The following is a 26,297-nucleotide window of genomic DNA, read 5'->3' on the forward strand; positions in this document are numbered from 1 at the left end:
CGCAGGCGCACAAAGGGCGGAGCTCCGGGTGGGGTGGGGTCCGGTGGTGTCCGAGCTTCCGCGGCGGGAGAGGAATGGCCAGAACTGTTTGGTGAGTCTCCTGGAGTAGGGGTGAGGGAGCTGGCCGGGGTGAAGATTGGGATCATGTCCCAAGAAGAAAAAGTATATCAGGTCAGTTGAAAAGTTGGTGAGGTCGAGCTTAAGTGGAGGAGTGGACGCTCTGGCCCAAACTGAGCAAGTCCGGCCCGGAGCCGGAACGTGGGGCGACCGGAGAGTGTTGAGCTGGCGGAGGAAGGGTATCGGGTGATGGTTCCCTGGACCCTTCCTTGAAACCAAGCTGAGATAAAATCCCGCTCCCTCAACACCTACTCCCACTGCGTTGCTGTGGTAATAGTTAATAGTCTAGTGACTACAGTGATCAGAAAGAAAACTCTAAACTAGTTGTTTGAAGAAGGTCTCTGAGACTCATGGCATTGGAGAGTCCATGCTCTCTAGGAAAGTCCATAATTACCTCGCGGCTTTACTGCAAACGCAGGAAGAAAAGGATCGGTAAAAACGAATTTCACGGTTCGGGGTTGGAGGGCAGGAGTGGGGGGACGTCGTGGAAAGTGCTGTTTCATCTCATCCTTTTTATTGTCATTAGTCACCACAATGTTAGGAAAGGCGGCTGAGGTACAGGAAACCTAAAGACATCTAAATTGGGAAAAGAAGATGACAAGGGAGTATTTTGCCTTTTGCTACTTGTCATCTTCAGGGAGAGAGGAGCTACTGGGAGAGAGCAGTTTGAATGGATAGTGGCAGCTTCTGACAGCGTTCCCTCAGCCTTGTGAAAATAATGTAGCTTCTTAGTAGCAGATATTTCAAAAATTAAGAAAGATATTACTCCATCTGTCCTGGTGCTCTTATGAGACTGATTTTCAGATGTCCCAGTAAAATACTACAGATACGGCCAGGTAGAAACGTCTTCTGCATTTTTGCCTAGCCCGGAAAATACTACACTTGAAATTCATGAGACAGCATTAGCTAGAATACTTTGAGATCTATTCTTAAAATACCTCATGGTAAAATTTTAAAAAATTAATATTTCTGTCACCAGCAAAGTTGATGCCTAACTATCCAGTAATCACTTGTCATTCATTCTTTTGGCAAGAGGTAATTAGAACACATTTTTTTTTTTAATGTAAATATCAGAAAATAGGAGAAACACCTCTTCTCACATTACCCTGTTCCTTTGACAGGTCATGTGAAAGTAAATAAAATGATCATATAACTTAGCCTACAGCTTAAATATTTATCAGTGTTTCTAGGGGTTTTTTTTAGGTGCTTGTGGTGTGTAGATATGCACTAGAAAATTGCTGTTGTCTTAGTTCCAGAATACAAATGACTTACTGTGCCATTATTTTCTTAACAATATAGTACATCCTTTCCTATAAACAGTAGAATTTCTGTATGCAGTTTAGTGTTTGTTTCTTTTACTCTAAATGAATTTAATTAGAAGCTCACCTAAGTAAAGGTCACATATTTTCTAATCATTCAAAACACAACTGTGAACCAAGAAGAAAGAAAGCAGTCAAACAGGTCCTTTTACTCATGGGATAGCTGTCATTACTTCACTTATGAATTATACCACCATCATAAATTTTGCCTTTTAGAAAAGTATCTGTGTTATTATTTTACTTCATATTTTTAATAGACTTTTTAAAACATTACCATCTTCCAAAGTGACAGTCTGTGAAATTATGGTTTTGATGTATTTTTTACCTTTTCTAGTACACGCTTTAGTAAATATATAACTCTTAAATACACATCTGTTGCTCCCATAATGGCTAAAATCATAGCTTGTTCTTGCTCTACACTTTGGAAAATACTGGTTCGGGGCTTGATCTCATTTTTAAAATAAAGTGAAAATTGGACTACCTAAACTCTAAGGCCAGTGGACTTCAAAATTCTGTGAGTCCTGTGATTGGCTTCACCATTATGACACAGTTCTAACTAATTTAGTTATTTGGTTTCACCTGATGAAAGTAGATTTGACTAGCAAAAAGAGGAAAGGATGTTCACTGACATTTTTGAGAAATCAGCTGCCTTTTTTTTTTTTCTTATGATTAAGGCACTTTCTTTTTCTCTTTTGGTTCCTGTGCTTTAAACATTCTGGAAATTTGCTTTTCACCTGTGTTTGTACTTTGCATTATGTATATATTAGTATTTATAAAATATGATTTTGCTTGCATCTAAGAGTGCCAAACTTTTTATTCCCGTGCCATATTTTATTTCCAGGTCTGTAGATTGACAGAGGACTAGATTACAAGGACTGATATTTTCTTTGTCGTGGTGGGTAGTGGCTTGAAACGGATGGATCCATTGCCTACAACAATTGGAGGAAGTGGATTGTGGAGCCAGGAAACAGCTTGTGCTGTTCCTTTTGTATGGGGGTGGAGGTGGTGGTCCATTTGCACTCATTTAAATTCACTGATATTTTGGTTTTGATTTCAGTTTAGATTGTGCTTCTACTGAAATATTTAAATCACTGATCACTATATTTTTCTGGAATTCCCTCATCTTGTTGGTTTTTGTGAGTTTTGTAACTTGGATTTAAAGTTTGTTTTAAATTTATTCTAACAATGTTTTTTGACAATTAAGAATACCTTTAGGTGGCCCTTTGATGCTTAGAAAATAAAATCTAAGCTTCTTGGTACAGTAGACAAAGCCTTTCACAACCTGTCTCCTGTCTGCCTTTTAAAGCCACCCTTCGCCCTTTATAGGTGCACACACATATGCGTGCACAAATGTTATATTCCTGCGTGACTGCTGAGGCCTTACATTGTGGCACTTCTTTAATAATCTAAAATCACACCTTTTTTTTAGAGTTGATCATGCTTGGATTTTGACTCCCAAATCAAAATCATGATAGATGTTTAATAATTATTGTGAAAAATTATAATAGCTTTATTAAGCACTATGTGACAGCCAAGATTCTAAATACTTTGCATGAATTAACTCAGTACTTATAACAACATTTGAAGTAATCATTATATTCTCATTTAATGAGAAAACAGTCATGGGAAAGTTAAGTAAGCAATAGTCAGGATTTAAAAACATATGCTGGGCACTTAACCAATACACTCTGTTGCCTTTCATATAAACAAGAATGCCACTCTTCTATCTACAGTGTGGAGATATTCTTTTCCAGGGACCTGAGTACTTATGTTTTCTATCTGTGACATCTGACTCCTGGTATCAGAATATTTTCGAAGCTAACCAGCAAGCTTCTAGGTGAATTTGGAATCAGCCAAAATCTTGGATGGTTTGGGTGAATATTTCATTCTGGCAAGGTTTGCCTTGCCAGTCATCTCCACCTCACACTTGGTATCACCTTAGAAGATTCCATACATATATTTGCCAGAGTATACGTCTCTGTTCCCTGGAAAATGAATGTTGCATTCTTGAGCCTTATCTTTCATATAGAGCATCCCTTTTCTGTTCCTATAGCCTTTCTTTTAGACAGGGTCAATATAATTGATTATAATCATATTTAGATCTGCCTCCCCAGGTTATACCCTGGTCACTTAGAGTAAAATTGTGGAAGCTCCAAGGTTGAGCAGGATATGAAAACTAGGTATTGGACATCAAATGATTAAGGTGTAATAATAGATGGTTCTGTAAAACTGAAATGTAATTTTAGTCTTTTGGGTTCATGATTTTTGGTGGTGCTTTCTCATTCAGCAGTATGATTTCTGTCTTGAATCGTGTGCTTCAGTGCTCTTTGAAACCAAGATGTTTAAAAGATACAATTTAGTGATGTACTTATATCTGCATCGTTTTGGAGCCTTGACAAAGAATAAAGTTGTTTCTGAAGAAGAAAGTAAAAAGGAAACTTAAGAGAGGAAGTAAAAGGGGGAAACTAGTGTTAACATGAATAAGACTGTCATCTAAATGCCTTCAGAAAGAATTAAATTTCCTAACCAGAACATGGATTTTTTTGGGCCTAACCTAGAGTATTTAGAGTATTTTGGAATACTATACACTCATACTTGTAGAGTATGTGTGTGCCCTTCTTTCCTTCCCTCTTCCTTCTTTCCTTGTGTGTGAAAAATTTTAATGTTTCATATTAAAAATGGAATCTAAGAGCCAAAATATATTCCTAAAAAGAAATTAAATTCTTTTACCCAATAAGTGATGGTCCACATCTGAATTTCTGCTTTGTCGTCTGTAATCCTTCTATTCCTTCTGTTTATTCTCCATCATTTATCTTTAGAGTCTTGAAGAGAGAGCTGCTTAAGTGTATTGTACACTTACTTGTACTTCATTAGATGCCTAGAATGGTATCTAATAATTTATGACATGAGTTATTGAGTTTGAGGTAGGGATGATTGGTAAGGCTTCATTCTGCGTGAGCAAAATATTTACCATCTCAGTATTTTAGCTCTGATTCTAAGTTCACCGAGAAGCTTTTTGATTAGCTTCTCAAACGTTCTGATACCAAGAGTCACATAACCACAGACAGAAAACATAACAAATAACGTGAGCATAAATGCTCCGTTCATTAATAATTGTCACTTAATGAGTCTTTACTCTGTGCTAGGCACTGTACTAAGCACTTTAAATACATAACTAATTTTATTTAAGAAACAACTCTGGATGGTAGAGCTGTTAACCTAAGGATTGAGGAAACAGAATTGATAGGTTAAGTAAATTGCTTGGGTATCAGAGCTAGAATGAATTCAGGGTCTCTCTGACCTCAGAGTCTATTTTTAACCACTACTTTATATTCACTCAACACAATTTTTTTTTCACTCAACACAATTCATTAAATTATCTCACCTTATCTAGAAATAGCTTAGTCACAGGATAATTAATAACTGAAATCATATTCAACCTAACTAGGCCTTGACAATAGTTCAGTCTTGGCCTTAGGCTATAAGGACTTTAGTCCAGCTATAAAGACATTGTCCCCAGATAATTGGTTAATTAAGCAGAAATTTCTATGTGCTACTATTTTCCATATGGTGTTCCACAGAACCTTAGTTTCTTGGAGATTACTAAAAATATTCTTGAAAGATTTTATGGCCATCTACATTTGACTGGGATAGCCACAGTTAAACAGATTACTTCACTGCTTCAAGATTTCAACCAAGAATGTAATTATCTAGCCAGTCTATAATGTGAGGATAAATATAAAAACTAGGAGATGGGGAGGTATAAGAGTTAAATATCTTCATTGTAAAAGTCAATGAATGATATCCAAAATTGAAAATATTAAAAAACACTATAAGCACATGATTTAAAAATGTGGGATTAAACACTAGAACTAGTACTGTTGAAAATTTTTACCTCTGGAATCTTGGGAGCAGGAGTTGGTTTGAGACAGACAGGAGGACAGGGGAACTGCTATTTATTACTGTAGTAGAACTATTTGACTTCTCAAATCATGTATATTTGCTTAAAATGAAATATGAAAGAATATCAAACCTTCAAAAATAACTTTTACTGCCTGAATAACATTTCATTATGTAGTTATACCATAATTATTCAGTCAAATCCCCTATCATTGTTTATTTAGATCACTTCAGTTTTTTTAACCTTATAAATAATACTAGGGCTAATGTATTTTTGTTTTCTATCTGTGATTTTCTTCTAGATTGCTAAAAGTGGAAAAAGGCCAGAGTAGGACTATTTAAAATTTTCTTGTATATATTGCATTATCTTTTGAAAGTTTTAATTTTTAGAAATCAGCATTTTATTTTCTTAAAGTGGTCAACAAAACTTTAAGAGTGAGAATTGAAATGCACACAGACATCCTGGATGCTAGAAAAATACTATTTATATCAGTATTTCTTATGTCATTTGGAGCTTGCCACATTTTTTATCTTTTAGAGTTTTTCATTACAATCAAAAAATTTATAGTTATTGCATAGACTTTTGCTACTAATAAAGTCATGGAAGATTCTTAAACCTGTCTACAAAACCAGTGTATTTTTAACTTTTCTAATGTTAAATGTAATAAAGTTATTTTTATAGAAAAATTTTAAAATACATTATTGTATAAGGCAGATAAAAATCATCTGTAAAAGTGTTCAAAACATTTTTATTTCATCTCATTTAAGATGGGGCAGAAGTTTATATTTTTGGCCTTTGGTTTTTAAACTATACATACTTCACATATTTTAAAATGTAACATTAAGATTTATTGTTAGAAAATAATAGCATATAACCTTGTATAATGACCATTTTAAGTCTCTAAAAACAGTTCAGTGTTTTCAGATATACTAATATATAAGTAATGATTTTAATGTTACCTTATTTAGGTTTCACTTTCTTTTGCACCAGTTATTAATAATAGCCAGGAGTGCTAGTTTAAAAAAATAATAATTTTGTCCTGTTTACAAGAAAGGAAACTTGGAATCTTTTCACTTTTAAAAATATGGAAAGGCACGTTGTCAAAATTCCAAGAAGTTATTGTAAACACAAACTGTACTTGGATCTTAATGAAGAAGGGCATCATTAGTATAGAAATATACTAACATAGTTTTTCTATCTTGTTTTTCAACCAACATTTTTCTTGTTGGAGAAGAAAGGAGTGATCCATTGAAGATAAACTATAAGTTTTATATTTCAGTGGAGCCTACTTTGTAGCTGCTATCATTTATTTTAACTAAATCTCTAAGCTAGATTTTTTACTGTGGCAGAAAATTGTTTGACATAGAAAAAGCTACAAAATTGTTTTCCTTCCCATCTTCCTTTTGATTTTTATTCATTATACTTTTTTTTACTTACTGTTTTCTTATTTCAAATATTCTTTCTCCATCTTTGTCTTTTTTGTTAGTTTTTAAAAGTTGGGATATAATTTACAACTTAAAGTTTACCTTTTTAAAAATCATACAAAATAATTTCATTACTCTAAAAATCTTCTGTGCTCTGCCTATTCATCCCTACCCCCAAACCATGGTATATACTGATACTTCTATTGTCTCCATAGTCTTGTCTTTTCCAGAGTGTCATATGGTTGGAATCATACAGTGCATAGCCTTTTCAGATTGGCTTCTTCCACATATTATATATTTAAGTTTCCTCCATGTCTTTTCATGGCTTGATGTATCTTTTATTTTATTATTTTAAAGTATAGAGTACATTGGTTATACATTTATGTAGTTTATAAAACAATCCCCCTGATTGCCCTTTCTTTCCTCTGGCTCTACCCCTAGCCATTACATTACTGCTGACTACATTCACTATGCTGTGGTCCCCATCCTTGTGACCATCTATCAAGATAAGTCGTTTTTAGTTCCACAGCCATTGGTTATATTTTGATGATTCCCTTCCAGATTTTTTTCTACCCATATTTTTTCCTTAGGCAGTTATAGCACATATTTGATTTTTTTTTTTTAAGTCAGTTTGCTCTCTTTAGATACTGACCTTCATAACCTAAACCCTATTTTGTGGTTTGTGTTTGTCTGCCTTAGACAGAAAAAAAAAATGAACCATTTAAGAGTAGTGTTTAATTTTTTATACATGCAAAGCTATATATATTTGTCTAGATTAACGTACCTATCAACTGGAAACTTGGTTTAATTTAAACCTGTTTAATATCTGTCTTGACATATGCAGACTCGTGACTGGTGTGAAAGTAGTTCAGCTGTGTAGTGTATTCAGTGTCATCAACTCTCATGTTCAAATTTAGCCTTACAGATGGAACAGTTAATATTTAGTAGCTCTTATTTTCAGTGGCATTTACAGAGATGTCACTCATATTTAACATTGTTGCTTTACTTTTGTTTTGCTTATTATTTCTATCTGCTTCTCTAGTAAAATTAAAGTAATAGCTAACACTTTAATACTAGCCATGCCTGAAGAACTATGCTTAGTACTTTGTATGAGTCCCCTTTTGAAATTTTCACTGAAAAAGCCCATGAAATAGATTCTATTATCTCTATTTTATAAATGCAGAAACTGAGTTTTAGTGGAGTTAGATAACTTGCCCAAGGTCATAAAACAAATACATTTTGGGGCCAAAATTTGAATTCTAGAGCTCCCACTACTCACCGCTATGCCAGCCTGCTATGAACAGAAGTTTCCACTTGAAAATGCATTGGTTATCATGAAAATCTAATGAAAATATGCCAAAGAGAATTGCAAATTTTATCAAACTGTTAAGAGTATAGTAATAAACTATATGTGTAACTCATCGAGCAGCTTATGTTGTGATTAATTTTTTTTAAGAGAAGAAATAAGGCAAGAAACTTGGTAGAACATTTTAATGCAAAATCTTTGTTTTCCAATGTAATATGAATTATTTTATAAAATCATTTGTATATTGGTCTTGGCAGGACACTGTAGAATTGATGGTGATTTAAAGTTGTTTCTTACATCCTGAATCTCTCTCCATTTTTGTTAACAACAGCATGGATCTCCTGTTAAGTTCTCAGTCCTTTTTTTCTTTATATTCTTGAGGCCTTTTTTGTATTATTTATATTCTTAAGGCCTTTTTGTATCCCTTCTTCCTAATAATATTTTCATTTTCTAAATTAATATAGTTTTAGTTTCTAAATTACTATAAAACAGCTGAAAACCATGATTACTCTGGTCTTTCTAGTTCTACCATTTAACTCTGAGTCTGTGGAAAAGATAAAATTTCATGATTTTATTATAGAAAGCATCTAGAATTTCGAAATGAACCATTAGGAAGGGTGCTTAGCCTATTTTCTAATATTTAACAGTTCTTACATCATCTAATATTTGTTAAGGTGCATCCAACAGTAAGATTATTTACCGGACCATGAGCTCTTCTTAGTTTCAGAGTAGATCCAAACTTGAACATTAAATCTGCTCTTTACTCAGTCACCTTGGGCAAATTACTTAAACTGAGCTTTAGTGTCCCCATTTATAAAGTGGTATAACAGAGGTAATGATAATACTGTACAAATACTTAGTAGGACATATGACATATAGTACATACTCAGTGAACATTCTTCCTCCTCATTTCCCCCAGGGTTTATAATAGAAAATAAATTAAGAATAAATTAAGAATCTTTTAGTAAGCCCAAATGGACGATAGTAAGGGAGATAAGGTGTAAAAGCTCTGAGAAAAAGTATTTTCCTCTCAAAGGCGCACAGTTAGTATAGTATATTAAGTTCCCATCCCAGAGTAGTGGAAAAATAACACAGATAATCTATAAGATTATGTCCAAGAAAAATGAGTTTAATGAGATCTTTGTGTCAATCGATGTTTCCTTTTCCTTTCCCTCCCTCCTCCCCCCGCTTTAATTCTCTTTACTCTCGCAATCTGGATAGGCCTTTTCTGACTCCATGAGAAAAACTACCGGAGATAATAAATATGAGTAAAGCTATATAGTTAATTCTAGGTTGTACCCTGTCTGACACTTCTGAGCAGTTTACTAAAGGCTTGTAAGAGCCTGGAGAGTATTATTTGTCTCTTTTTGTCCTTCCCCTTACAATTCTGCTTTGTCTCTCTTAGTCCCATTTACTGTAATCATGTACTCAGCACCCTCAAGAATCCAGAGTAGAGAAGTCTTAGGCAGTTGTGTCCTCATGTCAGCCTGCCAAACATGTGAGAACTTTACAGAAGTCCATTTCTTATCTTCTTTTTCTTCCTTAAGCAGATGACACAGAATAATCGTTCTGTGTCATCTGCTTAAGGAAGAAAAAGAAGAAGTGCTAGGCAGCACTTTGAGTCCACTGAAAGGGTGTGTCCTTCAGAATAACCCCATTGCTATGCCAGGAGTGACTCCACATCCACCTCTCAGCTACATCTGCTTAATAATTAGAAAACAGAACTCTTAAAATCTTCAAGTTTAACAGAGGTCAGTTTTGCATTCAAGCCTCTCTTTGAATGTATGTAGAGTTGTACTCAGTTTTTAGTAGGAAGATAGAAAATACTGACTTGTGATTGGCAAGAATAGCCCCCAGGAGGGAATTACAAAATTATACAATTTAAAAGATCTGGATTTCCTTACTCCCAAATGTCTTCCTACCCACAAGATACTGTGTCAGAAAACCTGACTAGGAGTGTCATTTTCTGGCACTAATTGATTAGTGTGTATTACTTTTTTTATTACTTTCTGCTCTCTTGGGCATACTGCCTGGGAAGGGCAGGCTTTGAAAGGTATCTTTTTGGGGCTCTAGGAGCTAATAGAGAGTAATGAGGCTGCCTGGGCGGGAGATGAGGATATTACAGAAAGGAAAAGTGTACAAAAATATGAAGGTGAGCGGGTACAAAGACAATTTTTTTCTTTTCATAAATGTAACTACAGAAGGTTGACAAGATAAACGGTAGCATGAACATGTGTGTCATAAAGCCAAAGGCTCAAATAATTAACAAAGTACTAAGTAAAGCATGTAATTTTATTTTATCTACTAAATAATCAGTTTTTAATTCAAGAAAGGCTTTTGTATCTTGATTATATATCTTAGTGTATGAACGTTTTGCCAGAACCACAGTCCTACTATGGCAAGCAAGATAGTAAATTTGCATTTTTACAATAGTAATAATTAATAGTAATACTTTTTATGAGGAGTAACAGCTTTAATCAAGGCCTAAAAAAACAGAGCTATGACGGAACTATAAACAGGACTCTAAATGTAATGCCTTCCTGTACTGTTAATGTAGTATTGTCAGTTTTTTGTTTTATCAACAATGATTCCACTAAAAGTGTTGGTTAGCTATGGATATGACTAAAAAGATTTGTATGTGACCAGCAGGCCAATCTGGATCGTACACATACAATGGCAGTTTCTGGTTTGTGGTTCTAGTAGTTATTTGCAGTCTTTATGCTACTGTTACATGTAGCTTTGTTTCTAAGATCCACTTAAATACTTTGAGAATACACCTTGTTTTTCTACTTACTTTTTCATTCAGCACAAATTTACGGAAGTACCAACTGTCAGATGCTGTTAGGTGTTAGAAATACAAAGATAGAACAAAATCCTTGCCCTCCAAGAGTTCAGTGTAGTTCATTCCCAGTTAACTAGGCTCCCTGTTTGTCAGTGAGTGTACTCCATGGCAGAATTTCTCAACCTCAGCACTTTGTAATTTGGGCCAGATAATTCTTTGCTATGGGGGGCTGTTGAAAAGGAGCATTATAGGATGGTTAGCAGCATCCCTGGCCTCTAACAACTAGATGCCAGTAACAATAACTCCCCCTCCGCCAACTTGTGACAATCAAAAATGTCTCCAGACATTGCCAGATGTCTCCTGGGGCCAAATCCAGAATGTGAACCAGACTTTGTGTCACTGACAGAGAGCTCTGGTAAAATTAGTTTTCAAAAATTTAATACAGAGCTAGCAAATGTAATGAAAACAACCTAGATCTGTCACACGTTGGTTATTACTCCACATGACTCCGTATACATAAGGGTAGTACTGAATAACACCTACTTATGTTTTAGTTTGAATGTCTATGAGATTTCTTTCTGAGTTACTATGTATAGAAGAATAATCGTTCTGTTTCTTAAGGACTTCACTAAAATAATAAACAATACAGTAATTGGAAAACGAGAGTCTCCTATTAATAAAATCCTTAGTTCTTTTCTGGGCTCTTTGTATCACCATTACTCTTTTCTTATTAAGAAAGAAAATATTTCACTTTTTCCAATGAATAGCCTGGACAACTGGCACATTTTTTAAATGTTTTCTGTGTTCTTCAGGCACATGACTTTGAATTTTGTTACATTATTAACGGAACAACTACCTAATTTAGCCTTCTTCACCTTATTGCTTTTCCACATTCAAACAATGTACAACGAATATTGTATGACCAAGAATTCATTTTACTCATTTCTTAAATAATGCCTTCCTTCTCAAAGTAGAGAGACCACCTTCCTATTAGAAAACAGTGCTTCAATAGAGGTCTTGAAATCTGAGTTTTAAGTTCACCTCTGGTACTAATGAGCATTTAAGCATCCATTAACTCTCTCTCAGCCTTAATTTCTTCACCTGTAATGTAGGTAGGTAGATAGAGATAGACTGACTCACTTTTTTATCCTGTTTTCCAAATAAACATTCTAAATTCCAGAAGTCCACACTCTGCTCAAACAAACTTGTGCTTTGTATCCTTATCCTTACAGAATATCTACATTTCAGTTTCGGTGCCTATCGAGAGTTTTAATTCATCATGGATAATCTGTCACCGGAAGAAATTCAGTTAAGGGCTCACCAGGTTACTGATGAGGTAAACATTTTTTTTGGCATAAGTAATTCTCTTTCAGTTTTCACAGTGGAGGGATGAGACGACCTTCATAGAAGACCATTGTGTCCTCTCGTACTCTTTTTGTATCAAAGAATGCATATGCCCTAGAATGCCATTACTAGCTCCTTATTTTTTCAACTTACCAAAAAACTAGATAAGTAAAAACAATTTATATGAGTTTTTAACAGGTAATTATTACTTAACAGTTACTTATAACAAAAAATACTCTAGATTTGATAAATTCTGGATATTTGATTTTACTATAACTTTCTAATATCTATGTAATATATCTAGATTTCTGGTTACATTAAATTTTTACAAATCTCATAAACTTCACCCTCCAAATTTTTCTTAAGGTGTACCTGCAAGGAAGAATACTACAATTATAGTGATCAACTTTCTTTTTTTTTTTGTTTTAAAAGGAGGAACTGATGTGCTGGCAATCTTTAAAGATAGAGTAGCATCATGAATATGACCTGTGATAAGATTTTTCTTTTTTTTTCTACATGTTTTAGAATGCTAAAACTCTTAATATTTTTTCCTAGTCTCTGGAAAGTACAAGGAGAATCCTGGGTTTAGCCATCGAGGTAAGAAAGTGTTTAATTATCAAGTTAAATATAGAAACTGTATAGGAGGGATCCTGATATCACAAGCTGAAATTGGTGTTAAGACAGAAGAATATTGTTTCAGTCAGCTTTATTATTCGAAACCAGCGATTGATAAAATTGTCAGATGACGCACTAACAGGCCTTTTTTGTTTTTTCCATTAACAGTATTGGAAAATGACAGGGTAGTAGATCAATGCAACATGAAATTGTAACTTATTTTATTTTATTATTTTTGGTTGCAGGGCATTTAGTATTTTAAAGTATGTTGGTTTGGGGATATTAGTTTTCTTTGTAGCTCTACCCTTATGAGAACGTAGGTTTCTAAATGATTCTCTCCTGCTGTTTATTAGGCCTTATAGTTTTTATTTCTTTTAGTTTGCTATGTTTTGTTGTGCTATCAGCTTTTTTCCCTTCTTTTAGTCTCAGGATGCAGGAATCAAGACTATCACTATGCTGGATGAACAAGGAGGTGAGTTGCAGTTATTGGCAGAAACTCTTGATTTGACTTAGATATCAGAAAGCCCTTTCAAATCAGCCATGTATAAATTAATCTTTTGGGAGTGCCTTTGCTTTTGTAAGATAAGAGTGACATATTTACTTCTTTTCTTCTAATTTGAATTATATCATGTTTATTGCCTACTGGAGGTAGGGGCAGCAATGTCTAATTATATACCAGGTGTTTGTTAGGTAGTAGGACTTAGAGTTTTTATTAGTCTCATGACACCTCTCAGATTTTGAGCCTATTCAATGATAGAAATGCTGGGGATCCGATCTAGTCACAGTACACTTAATTTGGTTGTAAGGGTCATTTCTAAACAAACGCTCATATGCTCCTATTATACAAATTTCTTTAGAACAAATCTTTCCACAATAAGAGGCCAGGTGTCTCAGGATCAGTATGTGAACTAAATTGTTTCATATTGGACAGTATGTGATACCTTCTGGCACTGATATAGTTACTATGGTGTGTTATAGGTGGATTTGAGATTGAAGTTTGCTGGTTTATAATAGTTGGCATTGTGAATGTAACACAAAATGTAACTTCTACAACTTACTCTTAGAAAAACTAAACCGCATAGAAGAAGGCATGGACCAAATAAATAAAGACATGAGAGAGGCAGAGAAGACTTTAACAGAACTCAACAAGTGCTGTGGCCTTTGTGTCTGCCCGTGTAATAGGTGAGTTGATAAATCAAGACCTTTGTAAAAATAAATTTAAAGTGTGAGCATCCTCCCTCCCTGCCCCCCAATAAGGTCATAAGTGTGACTGGGTCTAAATAAGAAACTTTGTTAGATAAACTTAAACTGTTTCTCCTTAAGGCAAATGAAGCTTTTCATGTAAATGGGTAGATTCACTGAAATCCATGGCTTAAATTTGATCAAATTTCGATCCCAAAATTGGGATCAAGTTCAATTTCAGTTTTTAGTAATACACTAAAAGGTTGGGAAATATACATCTGGATAATAAAGAGCAAGATGGAACTAGTGTCTTTTCTTTTCAAACAAGGAGTATTAACAAAATTTATATTCTGTTGGTTTGGAGAACATCATTTAGGAGAGGTAGGACTTAAGTTAGGCGCTGAGTGATTAGAAGAATTTGGATGTGGAATTTGGGCGTGGAAGAACTGGGAGGGCATTTTCTATGTAAGGTTTAATGTAAACAGACATTACAGACAAGCTCGACTTAACTGGATTGCATGATTCATACAGATCAGAAGTGGAAAATAAGGCATAAATAGGCAGTAGAGAAACTTGAATGCCAGACTAAGGAGTTGATGGTTTGGAGCGGAGTATATAACTACACACCAGGAGACTAGTTAGAAACCTTTTGCAATCTAGGCCTGTGAGGTATTGAGGTTAGAGAGAAAATTGTAAATCACAGAGAATTCATTTTAAATCAACTAATTATATATCAAACATGAGGAAGGAACTATCAAAGAAGACCGAAGATTTGAAGTCTCTCGTAAGCTAGGAGATGAAAAGTCTTCAAATTCTTTATATATGGTGAATGAGATTATGGTTGGCAGAACGGAATTCATTTTTCTTGGTGACTCCATTTTGAATATACAAGTTTTCTGCTTATTCTAGGGTAAACCAAACTCCATGGTGTTGAGAAATGTTTTATTCAGATCCAGATGAGGTTTGGACTAAGGCAGTTAATCATTATCTCGCCTTCTGTTAGAGCTCCTCTATGTTTTGAAAATTAGTTAACAAAACAACAACTTTAAACTTTAACTTTAGTTGAAATGACAGTGTCTGGAAATAGTGACTATGGTTACTGCTGAGAGTATTCATTTTTAAAGAGCTTCATAAGCATTAGTACTTTCATCTAGTTGTCTCATCAGTTGTGTGGTAAACCAAGAATGGGATACAAAGGTTTCCAGACTTCAGCATTTTTACTGCCCAAAGGAGTTAGGAATGGAGGAACTTTTGTTATATTGTCATACTTTCAGATCAGTGTTTTCATGTAATAGCATTCTCTCTGCCATTTCTATGAGATAAAATAGAATTAAGTTGCTTGTTGATCAACTTTATAGTGTTTTAGGCATAAGAAGTTAAGATTTGAGTGTTCTTTCTAGTCTCGTCCATTGGCTTCCTATTCTAAGACAAGTCTGTTATCCTCTTTAGACTTTGGATGACTCTCCGAAATGCATATTTTAATAACTATGACTTGTCAGTCAGTGTTTAGCCAATGACTTTAAGCAAACAAGTTGGAAATGCACAGATTTTTTTAATACAAACTCTTAACTGTGTTTTTGCAAACTTGTCCTTTTCTCCTGTGTTCTTTATACCCTTGGAAGAGTGCAGAGGAGAAAAAGTTAATTTTCTTGAGATTGGATATTAAGAGAAGAGCAAAGAGGAAGAAGTCCTCCCTAAACCCTAGAGCAAAATCAGCTGTGAGTCAGAGGTTGAACAGGAAGAGCAGTGAATCCCAAGATGGTCTATTATAGAAAGTAGGAAATGGAGCTACAGAAGTATTAATTTTATTTCTTTCGTGTATCCCAGCCAAGCATAGGAAAGATTTTCTTGGACACTGGTGAAAGTGGAGGTGGTAAAGTATGGTCCTGAAGCAAGCAGTCTTTAGCTTCTAACCTCAGCAGAACCATTTCTCAGTGGGACAAGAGAAGGCACTTCTTAACAGATGGACTCAAGAAGTTACTATAACAACAGTTGTTCCCCAAAGAAGAGAGAGTAATATTCCAGTTTAAAGATGTCTGATTGTAATTGCCTTCTTTCTGCCTGTCTCTTCTTTATATCATTGAGTCCTTGGCCTCTATGGTATCTCTTGTCCTCAGCTGTATTTACTATCATTTCTGCCAGTGTTTTGAGCTTTCTTAGTTTATTTACTAGTTTCAGTTAGGCTTATCATATAAATAGCCACAACATGAGCTTCTCAAAGGCCAATACAGGATCTTAGTCTGCTTCGTATAAGGCTAGTACTAATTCTGGTAGTAGTAATAACAACTCCGGTTCACAGTATCTTATCTGCCGTTCAGAAATCTAAAAAACTCTGAAAGCCAAAGTTTTTTTTTTGTCCCCCCCCCGTAATGTGGATTCACAACTTATTAACTAGAATATGAAATGTAACCTGAACTGAAGCCGTTTATAATTTTTATCACACTTAGTGTAAATGTTAATTTATTTTACTACAGAAATATCAATGTATTTGATTGTGTGGTACTGCTCAAAATGTCTGGCATCCAAGGGTTTGGATAAGAATTGCAGGCCTATGTATTAATTTAGGCTCTTACTATTATGACACTTGAAATTTAATCCTAACAGTAACTCTAATATGAGATAGATTTTCTTATCACCATTCTACATTTGGGGAAAGAGAGGCACAAAAAGGCTACACTAGCAAGTGGAAGAGCTGAGATCCAAAACCAGGCAGAGTCCTAGCTTTTAACTCTATGCTACATTGCTTGACTTTGGCAAGAAAAGAGTGAACTTTTTTGTTGTTGCTGTTGTTACATGTATTGTGATATAGAAAATGTCTTGAGTAGACTTATTCTTTGAGATTTCTTTCGTTCAGTAGTATATTTGTTGAAGCCAGGTCAGCAGATCTTTTTTTAATAAGACATGGAAATAGTTTTACTTAACAGAACTCTGTATTAGAAGGGAATTTTAGCCAATTTTAGCCAACTTTAGCCAATTCTTTTTAAAGGATTACTAGAATTTAAAAACAAACTACTAGGATTAAACTTTAAAATTGTGAATAAGTGTCATTATGTTAGCTTGCTACTATTTTAATCCTAAAAGCAAATAGCACAGATCCTTATTAAAAATCCTGTCTTTGTCAATAACTTCGAAAAGTTGTAATTTAACTAACAAGAGATTAAAAGGAGGCAGAGTTAAAATACGAAGTCTCAGAATAGTAAATTGCCTGGTGTCCCAGTTTAACCATTCTCAGACAAAGTATTCTTCTGTCTTAACGTGCCTCTCTTTAGTCTGTGCTTATAATGTCAAACATAATGGCACATAGTTTGAACACAGATCAGTATTTCTGGACCACTTATTAGAGAAAATCGAAATTGGTACTATAGATTTTATAGTATTCCAATTCTGTGTCGTATTGAGATGTAAATATTCAGCTCTGATTGGTTAAAATAATATTGAATTATATTTTGGTCAGCATTTGATTAGATCCTCCATCCTGCTCACTGGAGATAGAAAGATAGGTAAAGCATAGCTCTGGCGCTGTTTTATTTTTCATTATTCTATTTTTTGTGTCTCACATGGTACCTGATACATAGTAGGTACTCAATAAATACTTATTGATTGAATGTCTTTGAGAAGAAATTTATTGGCTGATGGGAAAGTTAGACAAGTAAAAAAGATTTTTAAAAATTAAAATGCAAATAAAAAACATAATAGAATTAAGAGAAATCTGTAATCACCAAAGAAAGAGTGAGGAAGTTTCACAACCTCTCTATTAGTATTTTCCTTCTCTCTGTATTAATTTTCATAATTTTAGGAAAGAATATCATGACCCAGACATTCTTAGGAAAAACAAAGTATGCTCTGGTTTAAATAGCTTTCTTGTTTTTCTTTTTATCTAGGTTCTCAGATGTCGGTTGTCTCTATGAAACCAGGCAGGAATTTAAATGAATTATGTTTTGAAAACTCTGAACCTGCTTCTGTTCTGTTTGACTGGCATTCACTATTTTCTGCATTTCATTCTCACCTAATCTTTTCCTTTCTAATCTGCTTACTAAAAAATGAAGATTTAACATCAGAAGCCGGGCTCAGTAACTGATCAAAGGGAACTTTAAGATGCAGTCTTGTGGCGCAGTTTGGGCTGTTAACCTGCTATCTAAAGGTGATGCTTCAAATGGCTTTTCTGTGCATGCGCATGGATTTTGTGAATGGTAGAGACTGTCTTAAAAACTGCTATGGTGTGTCGTGTAAAGTGAATTTGTTCTTGATGGGTTTTGTCTGCCAAAAGATGAACTTTACAAAAAGGATCTTAATTTATACTACTACCCTTTGACTAATGGTTCTTACAACTAAGTTTTTGCTAAATAACAATGTTATAAAAATAAAACACCCTTGAAGTTTTATTTTTTAAATTTTTTAAAATTAATTAATTAATTTATTTATTTATTATGGTAACACTGGTTAATGAAATCCAGTAAGTTTCAGGTGGACAATTCAACAGTAAGAAGTTTTAAATAGGTTGATCTTTGTAGAGAATTGCTGTGTTCTAGTTCTGATCAAAGGTAAGGGGATATTCAGGCTAAATCCATCATTCTCCAAAGGATTTTGATTTCAGCATCCCATTTTCTATTAAGTTTCCCAACTTTTTCCCAGTTCCAGAATCAAGATTTTCTCTATTGAAGTGCTGGCTTCTAATGATTTGGATTTTTTATGATTTAGGATACTACCAAAATGAGGAATTAATTGCCCAATCTAAGTCATCTTAAATGCCATTCAGAACAAGATGGGGTATAAATTTAAAATGTTACCATATCTAGTATCTTCTTTTTTAAATAAGAGTTTTCCTCTTATGTAATGTGTTAGCTTGTTGTAGTTTCGTGTTGAATTAATACAGAGCTAACTTACCTTAATTTTTTTTAAAAAATTAATCCTCTAATCAGACTACTTTTTATTATAACGTTTGGCTCCTTAATTTTGGATCTTTATGGGAACTACTAATACTGTAGGGAAATGTTAGAAAATTAAGTATTTGATTTCTACACTTTGTTTCTTGCTCTCCTTTTTCTTCTTTCCTGTAGGCTGATCATCCAACACACACACACACAAACTGGTATTTATTTGGTCTGTTTTCTCCTTGTTATGAAGGAATTTTGGCTAATATGTGGCTTTATTTTTGCCATTTTTATTCAGTTAGTACTAATGTTGACAACCAAAACTAGAAAAAGAACTTTTATTTGCTTGTTTTAGTATTTTGATTTAATTTTTAGTTTACTATAAGGACATTTGTTTAATTTTTATTTTTCAATTAGAGTTGACATTCAATGTTATTTTATAGAAAAAGAAATTGTTAAAGTTATTGTGTATATATTCTGATACTTGTTTTCTGCTTTTACAGCAGCATCTTGAATTAAGGGCTATTTCTATTTTTATTTCAAACTTTCCATTTTTGAATGTGATTTATATTGAAAAAAGTGGTAAAGATTATTAGACACCTTAAAACTGACAGGTAGTTTCCAGATGGAGTTCTTAATTGCATTAACATCTATCACTAACTTGCTTTAGCATTTTATCATGGTCTAATTTCTTCGTAAAGGGGCTAGAGTTTTTTTTATGCAGAAGATCAGAAACACTTTTTCTTACTGTACACGAAAACAGTCAGGGCCTAGATGTCTTTTTATGTAGCCATATTCCAACTATATTCAGCTACAATAAGATCTCAAAGCTAGAGAATGTTAATAGTCCAGAAGAGTAAACATGCCAATTGGTAGTCTGTGCACTTAAAGGCATGAATTGTTAACTAAGGATCAGGTAGAGATTGAGGCCTAAGAATGAAAAGTATGTGTCTGATGCTTTACAAAGTAATTTTGCATTCATTATCAACAGAACCTTTCATAGCCCTGTGAACTCTTAAGTATTGTTATTATCTTAGTATATATCTTATATAATATATAAGATATAGAATGCTCAGAGATGGAAGTTTGCTTAAGGTTCTACAGCTACTGAATGACAGGTATAAGATTAGGATTCAAGTCAATTTACCACAAACATTGTGCCTTAAAAAGTCCTGATGTGTACCTTTGCTTCCTCCAGATTAATTCCTCAGTGTCCTAATACACAGAAATACAAAGACTATTAGAGTCACCTAAGATATTCCTTCTAAAACAGATTAGAAATCCCTTAGAACAGTGTCTCTCTGGGTAGCTGAATGACCTAAAACAATAACAACAAAAGATTCCCAGGTTCCACTCCATACAAATCGAAGCAGGAACCTGTGTTCCTGTGTGTTCACGCATCCAGGTCACTCTGGTGCTCAGTCAAACTTGGGAAATACTACCTTTAAAGAATTTGAGACCCTTTGAAGGAAGACAAATTAGATTAAAACATTATTGTTTTAATTAGATAGGCAGCTGCCTGACACTGCCCTTAAAAACAAGTTACTTTTAAGAGTGTTCTAACTTGATAGAGAAGCTCCAGGGTAACAGGATCTTGAGCAACCAGAAGGCATTACCTTGAGTGTAGATGCTGAAAGAGATATGGAGCTATCACAAGGAAAAAGATAAGAAATCACTTCTTTATAAACATTCAGGACATGTCACAACTGTATGAAAAAAAAAAAAACATTTGAAAGTAAACATGACAATCCAATGCAAAGCTGGGTTATATTTATAAACATTTTTAAAAATTGAAATTCAGCTTTTTGCACCTTTTCCTCTTGATATTGAAAGAACATCTTCAACGATCCTGTCTTCTTAAAGAGAGAAGGGTTTGGTAACCAGTCATTCTTTTTTTATAAACTGTGGCTTAATTGAACTTCATCCATGATATCACGTTAAGACTTTGTTTTCATCTTATGCCCTTTATATATAATTATGGGAGGAAGAATTCTCAAAAGTTTGAGGAATTTCAAATATTGTCACTTAAGGTTGAGGAGGCGGTTGGAGCACGTGTATATTATCCCTTGAGAGACTAAGAACACATAAGTCCTGTCTCAGTCTACTCTCGATGTGTTAAAACTCTCAGAAATGTAGTATCTTAATGTTTAGTGCCTTTTGAATTCTAGCTTTCACTTTTTGACCTGTTCTACAGTCTGACATGCTGACAAAAACCCCACTTATATTCTCTTAATACCTCTGGTTATTAACTTTCTGATAAACTAATATGTTGTTTATTTTGTTTACTAGCTATCAGTTTGCTTTAGGATTTTGTCTGAGACTCATTAACAAAGAATACATGTAAATGAGTTTCACGAAACTTAACAGATAATTTACATAAATATTTATTTTAAAAATGTATATTTCACCTTGTTCCAGGAAAGATTTAACATGGCTAATTAATAAATAGATTAATTAATAAAACATTAATAAAACATAATAGCATAAATAGGAAATTAATTGTGAGGACTTAAAGTGGAACCAAGAAAGACATTTTGAGAACTAGCTTCTCAGTGTTCATATATTTGTTTACCTTTTCAGTGCCTCTTAGCAAAAAAGTAGTGGTACCCTTTCTCTAGTATTAATGATTAAATATATTCTTTTTTTTCCCTTTTTTTTTTTTTTTTTTAATGCCTACAGCACCTTGTATTCCAAGGTAGTCTCCCATCCAAATACTAACCAGGCCCGACCCTGCTTAGCTTCTGAGATCAAATGAGATCGGGCACATTTAGGGTAGCATGGCCAGACCAGCATTAATGATTAAGATCTAAGATCCAACTCTATGTTTGCCAGAAATGAATCTTCACATGTCTATTAAGGAAAGAGACACTGTTTTCATAGATTCTCTCCTTTGCTTTTGTAGTTTTGAAACTTCCTCATTAACATATTAGTTGAATAAATCAGAAACTAATATTATAGCCATATACTACTTTGTTTTTATGTATAGAAAAAAAATAAAATTGTATGGGTAACATTGTACATAGCCAAATAATCAGTAAAAAGGTTTTATTTGTGTTTTTTTGTATAGCTATTTTAAAGTCACTTTAGTAGGTTCTTTTTCTTGCCATTTATAGTTCAAGTAGTAAATCCCATGGTAGTTTCTGGCTTTGGCTGATTTTTGTCTATATCAGTTACATCTAAAGCACATACTTCTACTTTTAAGAGGCCTGGATTTAGGACTTTTTTTTTTTTTTTTTTAATTTGGAAAAATGAGCTCTTAAATGAAAAAGCCCTAAACCATAGGATTTATAACTGGTACCAGAATGGCCAAGATAGTTATTAATTGGCTGTTCAATTTGGAAATAATTCATGCCTTTCCTTCATGATGTTTGTTTGCTTCTTAAGAAATTCTTTTTAAAGTTTTAATTCCTATTAAAATTCTTAACTTTAAAAAACTGTTCAGCTTAGAACTACTCTGGTTTGAGTTAAGTGGGCCTAAGTGTTGCCTACTCAGCCTTTTTACTCTTCTATCTCTTACCAACCTCTAGATGCCTCCAAGGACACTCTTAAGGCATCCCAGAATAGCTTTCTTAAGGATTTTTTTTTTCCTAATGTCCATTAAATCTTTTCTCTAGAGAGTGTTAGAGGTTAGGGGAAACTGAGATATCAAATAATTGTATTTTGCTACTTGCTAACTGCTTAATGAAGATTTGGTAGAAGTATTTGAACCTTTAAAAACCTTTATTAAAGTCGGTGGACTTATACAATTCATCTTTTTCTATGCCATATTGCAATGGATTATAATATACATAATCAAGATCTAGCTGTATGTATGTAGCTTTTATGCTAAGGGTGCTAGGGTCATCCTCAAATTGACAAGCACTAATAATTACAACTCTCTCTCTTCTGCTTTTTTGGTATCTCCCTGCATTCTTGACTCTTATATAGGACAAAGAACTTTGAATCTGGTAAGAACTATAAGGCAACATGGGGAGAAGGTGGAGACAACTCTTGTAGCAATGTAGTATCTAAGCAGCCAGGCCGAGTGACAAATGGTCAGTCTCAGCAAGCAGCCACAGGAGCATCCAGCGGTGGATACATTAAACGGTATGTCGGCTCCTCCTAATATTTTTACCGCTTTCCTAAATGAATGGTCCACTGAGGAGGATGGGTGTGGTTATACATGAACCCTAACTCATCAGTTAGAAATGCATTTATTCCATTTAAAAATGCATTTAAAAATATGCTTTCTGACAAAATAGGAAAATGTGTTTTAAAATGGATCATCTAGAGCAGGGGTTGGCCAGATCCCTATAAGAATATCTGTAAAAAGTCAGATAGTGAACATTTCAGATTTCCAGGCTATGCAGTCTCTGTCACAACTACTCAGCTTTCTCGTTGAAGGAAGGTTTATTAAAACATTACTGGGATCCACTTCCAGTTGATTTCAGGAGATCTGGAATGGAGTGTAAGAATTAGCATGTTTTTGTCTAACAAGTTCTCAGGTGATGCCAGGAATCACATTTTGACTGTCCTAGAGTTGCTTCTTAATCTTCTTACATAGCTTTTAAGACATTGTGTTCTCCTTGATCACTCTTTCAATTTTTAGTATAGAATATTTCCAATAATGGTACCCTACATTTCTTAGGGTCTAACACTTGCTGAGAGTCATTTTGGTTGCTTATTTTTGTGAAAACTAAATCTAGACTTAGTCTATTTATAATTTACTAAAAAATACCAAATTAAATATATTTTCGTGATAGTATAACTAATGATGCCAGAGAAGATGAAATGGAAGAGAACCTGACTCAAGTGGGCGGTATCCTTGGAAATCTAAAAAACATGGCTCTGGACATGGGCAATGAGATTGAGGCCCAAAATCGACAAATACACCGGATCACAGAAAAGGTAAAAGCTTCTTAGTGCCATAGGAATATGAGACATTTGGTACAATGTTTTAGTAATGGATATCTGTGCTAAATACTTCAGGGAGAACAATAGGATAAGATCCTGTCCTCACTGGTGTTAGAATTTTGATGAGGACGCCAATTCTAACACATTGTAAAACAATAGCTAAGTTCTCCTGTTGCTCGTGGCAGTTGTCTCATTTTGAAACCAAGACCTTGGAATGAAGTGGTTTTATTTAAAATTTCACAAATGAAGCTTAGAATCTCTTCTAATCTTTGTGTGGTCTTCCTTTGTGTGGTCCCGCCGCCCCGCCCCACCCCCCCACCCCCCCCAAAAAATTAGCAAGTTAGTTTCTGGAGTTTTATTTTGTTAAATAACAAATTAGTAAGTTCCTGAATCCTCATCTCATAAGTCAGTAGGTAAAAATCAGTTCTGCAGAATGGTTCTTGTGGAATGGACACACAGAAGAGCCCTGTAAGTAACGAAAAATGTGATTGCAATTTTTTAATTTCACATAATATAAAAAACACTGAAAGTGAAATCGTGTTCAGTGTTTGGATGTGTCACATCTAAACGCCATTCTTATTTATTGTCACTGCATTAAAATCTCAGTGTGCTTTGAAGGATGGGGTGAGTTTTTAAGCTTAGGTATTGAATCACAGTGGATTTCACTGAGGCAAATGATGCTTTTAATGCTATTACATAGGTTTAGGCTACATATTACCCATCATTTTAATTCAGATATTATTGTGGATGTGGTGATATGTATATTCCAAAGATCTTGGGGAAGGTTATTTCAGTCTCTCTGGGTTAGACCTAGGGTAGGCCCAGATGGGATTCTATGATTTAGTTCAGGGGACTCCCTCAAGGTCCAGAACTGTAGCAGAGAAGAGCATTCTTATATTTCATTGTGTCTAAAATGCCATTGATTATAATAAGATCCCAGTTTCAGATGTGTTAAACTATGACAAAAATGGTATAGTATTCATAAAATACTGGCAAATTCTGTTATATGTCATATTTATGCACTCACGTTTTTCCAAATAAATTTGATAGTTCCTGTCCAAAATGAGTTTTGTACTATGACTTCCTGAATTTTCTGTCAATTACTCCAAGTGTATGAAATTTAACTTTTATTAGACCAACTTACCTTGTGAAGTAATGCTGATGTCTTTTTCTTTTTTTTCAGGCTGACACCAACAAAGATCGTATTGACAATGCCAATGCCAGAGCCAAGAAACTCATTGACAGCTAAAATACTGCTGTGCTTTCTTTACCATTTAGTCACTTGCCTAGCTCTTCCTTCGAAGTCATTGCCTTTTCAGAGTTTGAATATTTGGTTCCATACTCTTCTAATCAGAAGATAATGTAGAAGAAGGGTGAGGAGTAACAGCCCCCGTTTGTTTTTTATTATTTTAACTTTTTCCCTTGAGGATAGACTGCTGCTCGGCCTTCCTTCTAGTATTTCTTTCTCAGTTTATCCTCTTAGATTGGTTTTCATACATCATATATAGCATTGTTGTTCACCTTCCTTGTTTACTGTAGCAGGTTCTTCTGCTTTCAAGATTTGGAAGCATTGCCAAAGACAGCCATGAATAAGGAAGCTGGGGGCAGGGGTCGGGGAGTGCAAGAAGGACAAGCAAGAGGTAAGAAGTTACCTCAGTAAAACATTCAGGCCACAAAGCAAAAAGTTGTATCCACAGTAAAGATCTAGTTGGGTTTAGTTTTTAATTTAAGTTGCAGTTATTGACAACTTAGGCTAATAATTGGTTTTGGAGCTTTTATACACAATATTTTTGTAATACATCACAACTTTGCAACCTCTGCTTCAAAAAAGAATAGAATAAGTTTTTTTAAAGTGAGATTAATTCCCGAACTCTTGGTGTTTCATATATGTACATAGATTCTGTGATTACATTTCATATTGCACCATACAAGAACACTTTGTATAAGTTAATGGCTTTTTATTTTCGTATTATTAGTATCATGGTTCCATTACAAGCCTTTTAACCTCATAAATTTGTCATTAGTCTTTCAAGAAAAAAATACGTAAATATGTATGTATAACATGAGAATTTCTCTCTGAAGGCCTTAAAATTTTTTGGAAAAGTTTGACAAAGTGTATCACATGAATTCAGATTTACCTCAATGCCAAGAATTATGTTTAGATAGAAAAAAGAAACTTGTTTTGATCTCAGGTAGAAAAATTGTTAGATTGCCTTGAGTTTTATGTAGACTTAAGACTTTCAAAAAGCTAGAATTCTGTTAAACTAAAAGTAATTTGGAAAATTACACCTTTGGTTTCATTATTGATGATTGCACTGTCATTCTCTTAGCCTTGTGTACTTAGCATCTGTAGCCTTGTGAACTAATTTCAGAATCACGTTTATTTAGATCCTGAACAGTTATAAAAATCTGATTGGTATTTGTCACCTTTATTTTAAAGCTAGCACCTGTATACTTCAAAGCTATTAATGTGATTGGTTTGACCAATAACCACCTTGATTCTTACAATTAAATTTTGTAACTAAAGGAATTGTTCTTTCAAA

General features: G+C 34.2%; 1 protein-coding gene across 2 annotated transcripts; it reads left to right on the top strand.

The window, feature by feature from the left end:
* On the top strand, positions 1-26,297 carry SNAP23 (synaptosome associated protein 23). Of its 2 annotated transcripts, none has more exons than XM_011354974.2 (8): positions 1-91; positions 12,082-12,185; positions 12,749-12,790; positions 13,232-13,280; positions 13,873-13,990; positions 22,789-22,947; positions 23,604-23,748; positions 24,938-26,297. In XM_011354974.2, the coding sequence occupies exons 2-8, from the start codon at positions 12,129-12,131 to the stop codon at positions 25,001-25,003; spliced, it is 636 nt and encodes a 211-aa protein (XP_011353276.1). In that variant the 5' UTR covers positions 1-91; positions 12,082-12,128; the 3' UTR covers positions 25,004-26,297. The 2 variants fall into 2 exon arrangements, with proteins under 2 accessions (XP_011353276.1, XP_011353277.1); XM_011354975.2 differs by having other exon boundaries at positions 63-171.

The sequence above is a fragment of the Pteropus vampyrus genome, unplaced genomic scaffold, assembly GCF_000151845.1.
Source record: "Pteropus vampyrus isolate Shadow unplaced genomic scaffold, Pvam_2.0 Scaffold19, whole genome shotgun sequence".
In the NCBI taxonomy this organism is placed as follows: Eukaryota; Metazoa; Chordata; class Mammalia; order Chiroptera; family Pteropodidae; genus Pteropus; species Pteropus vampyrus.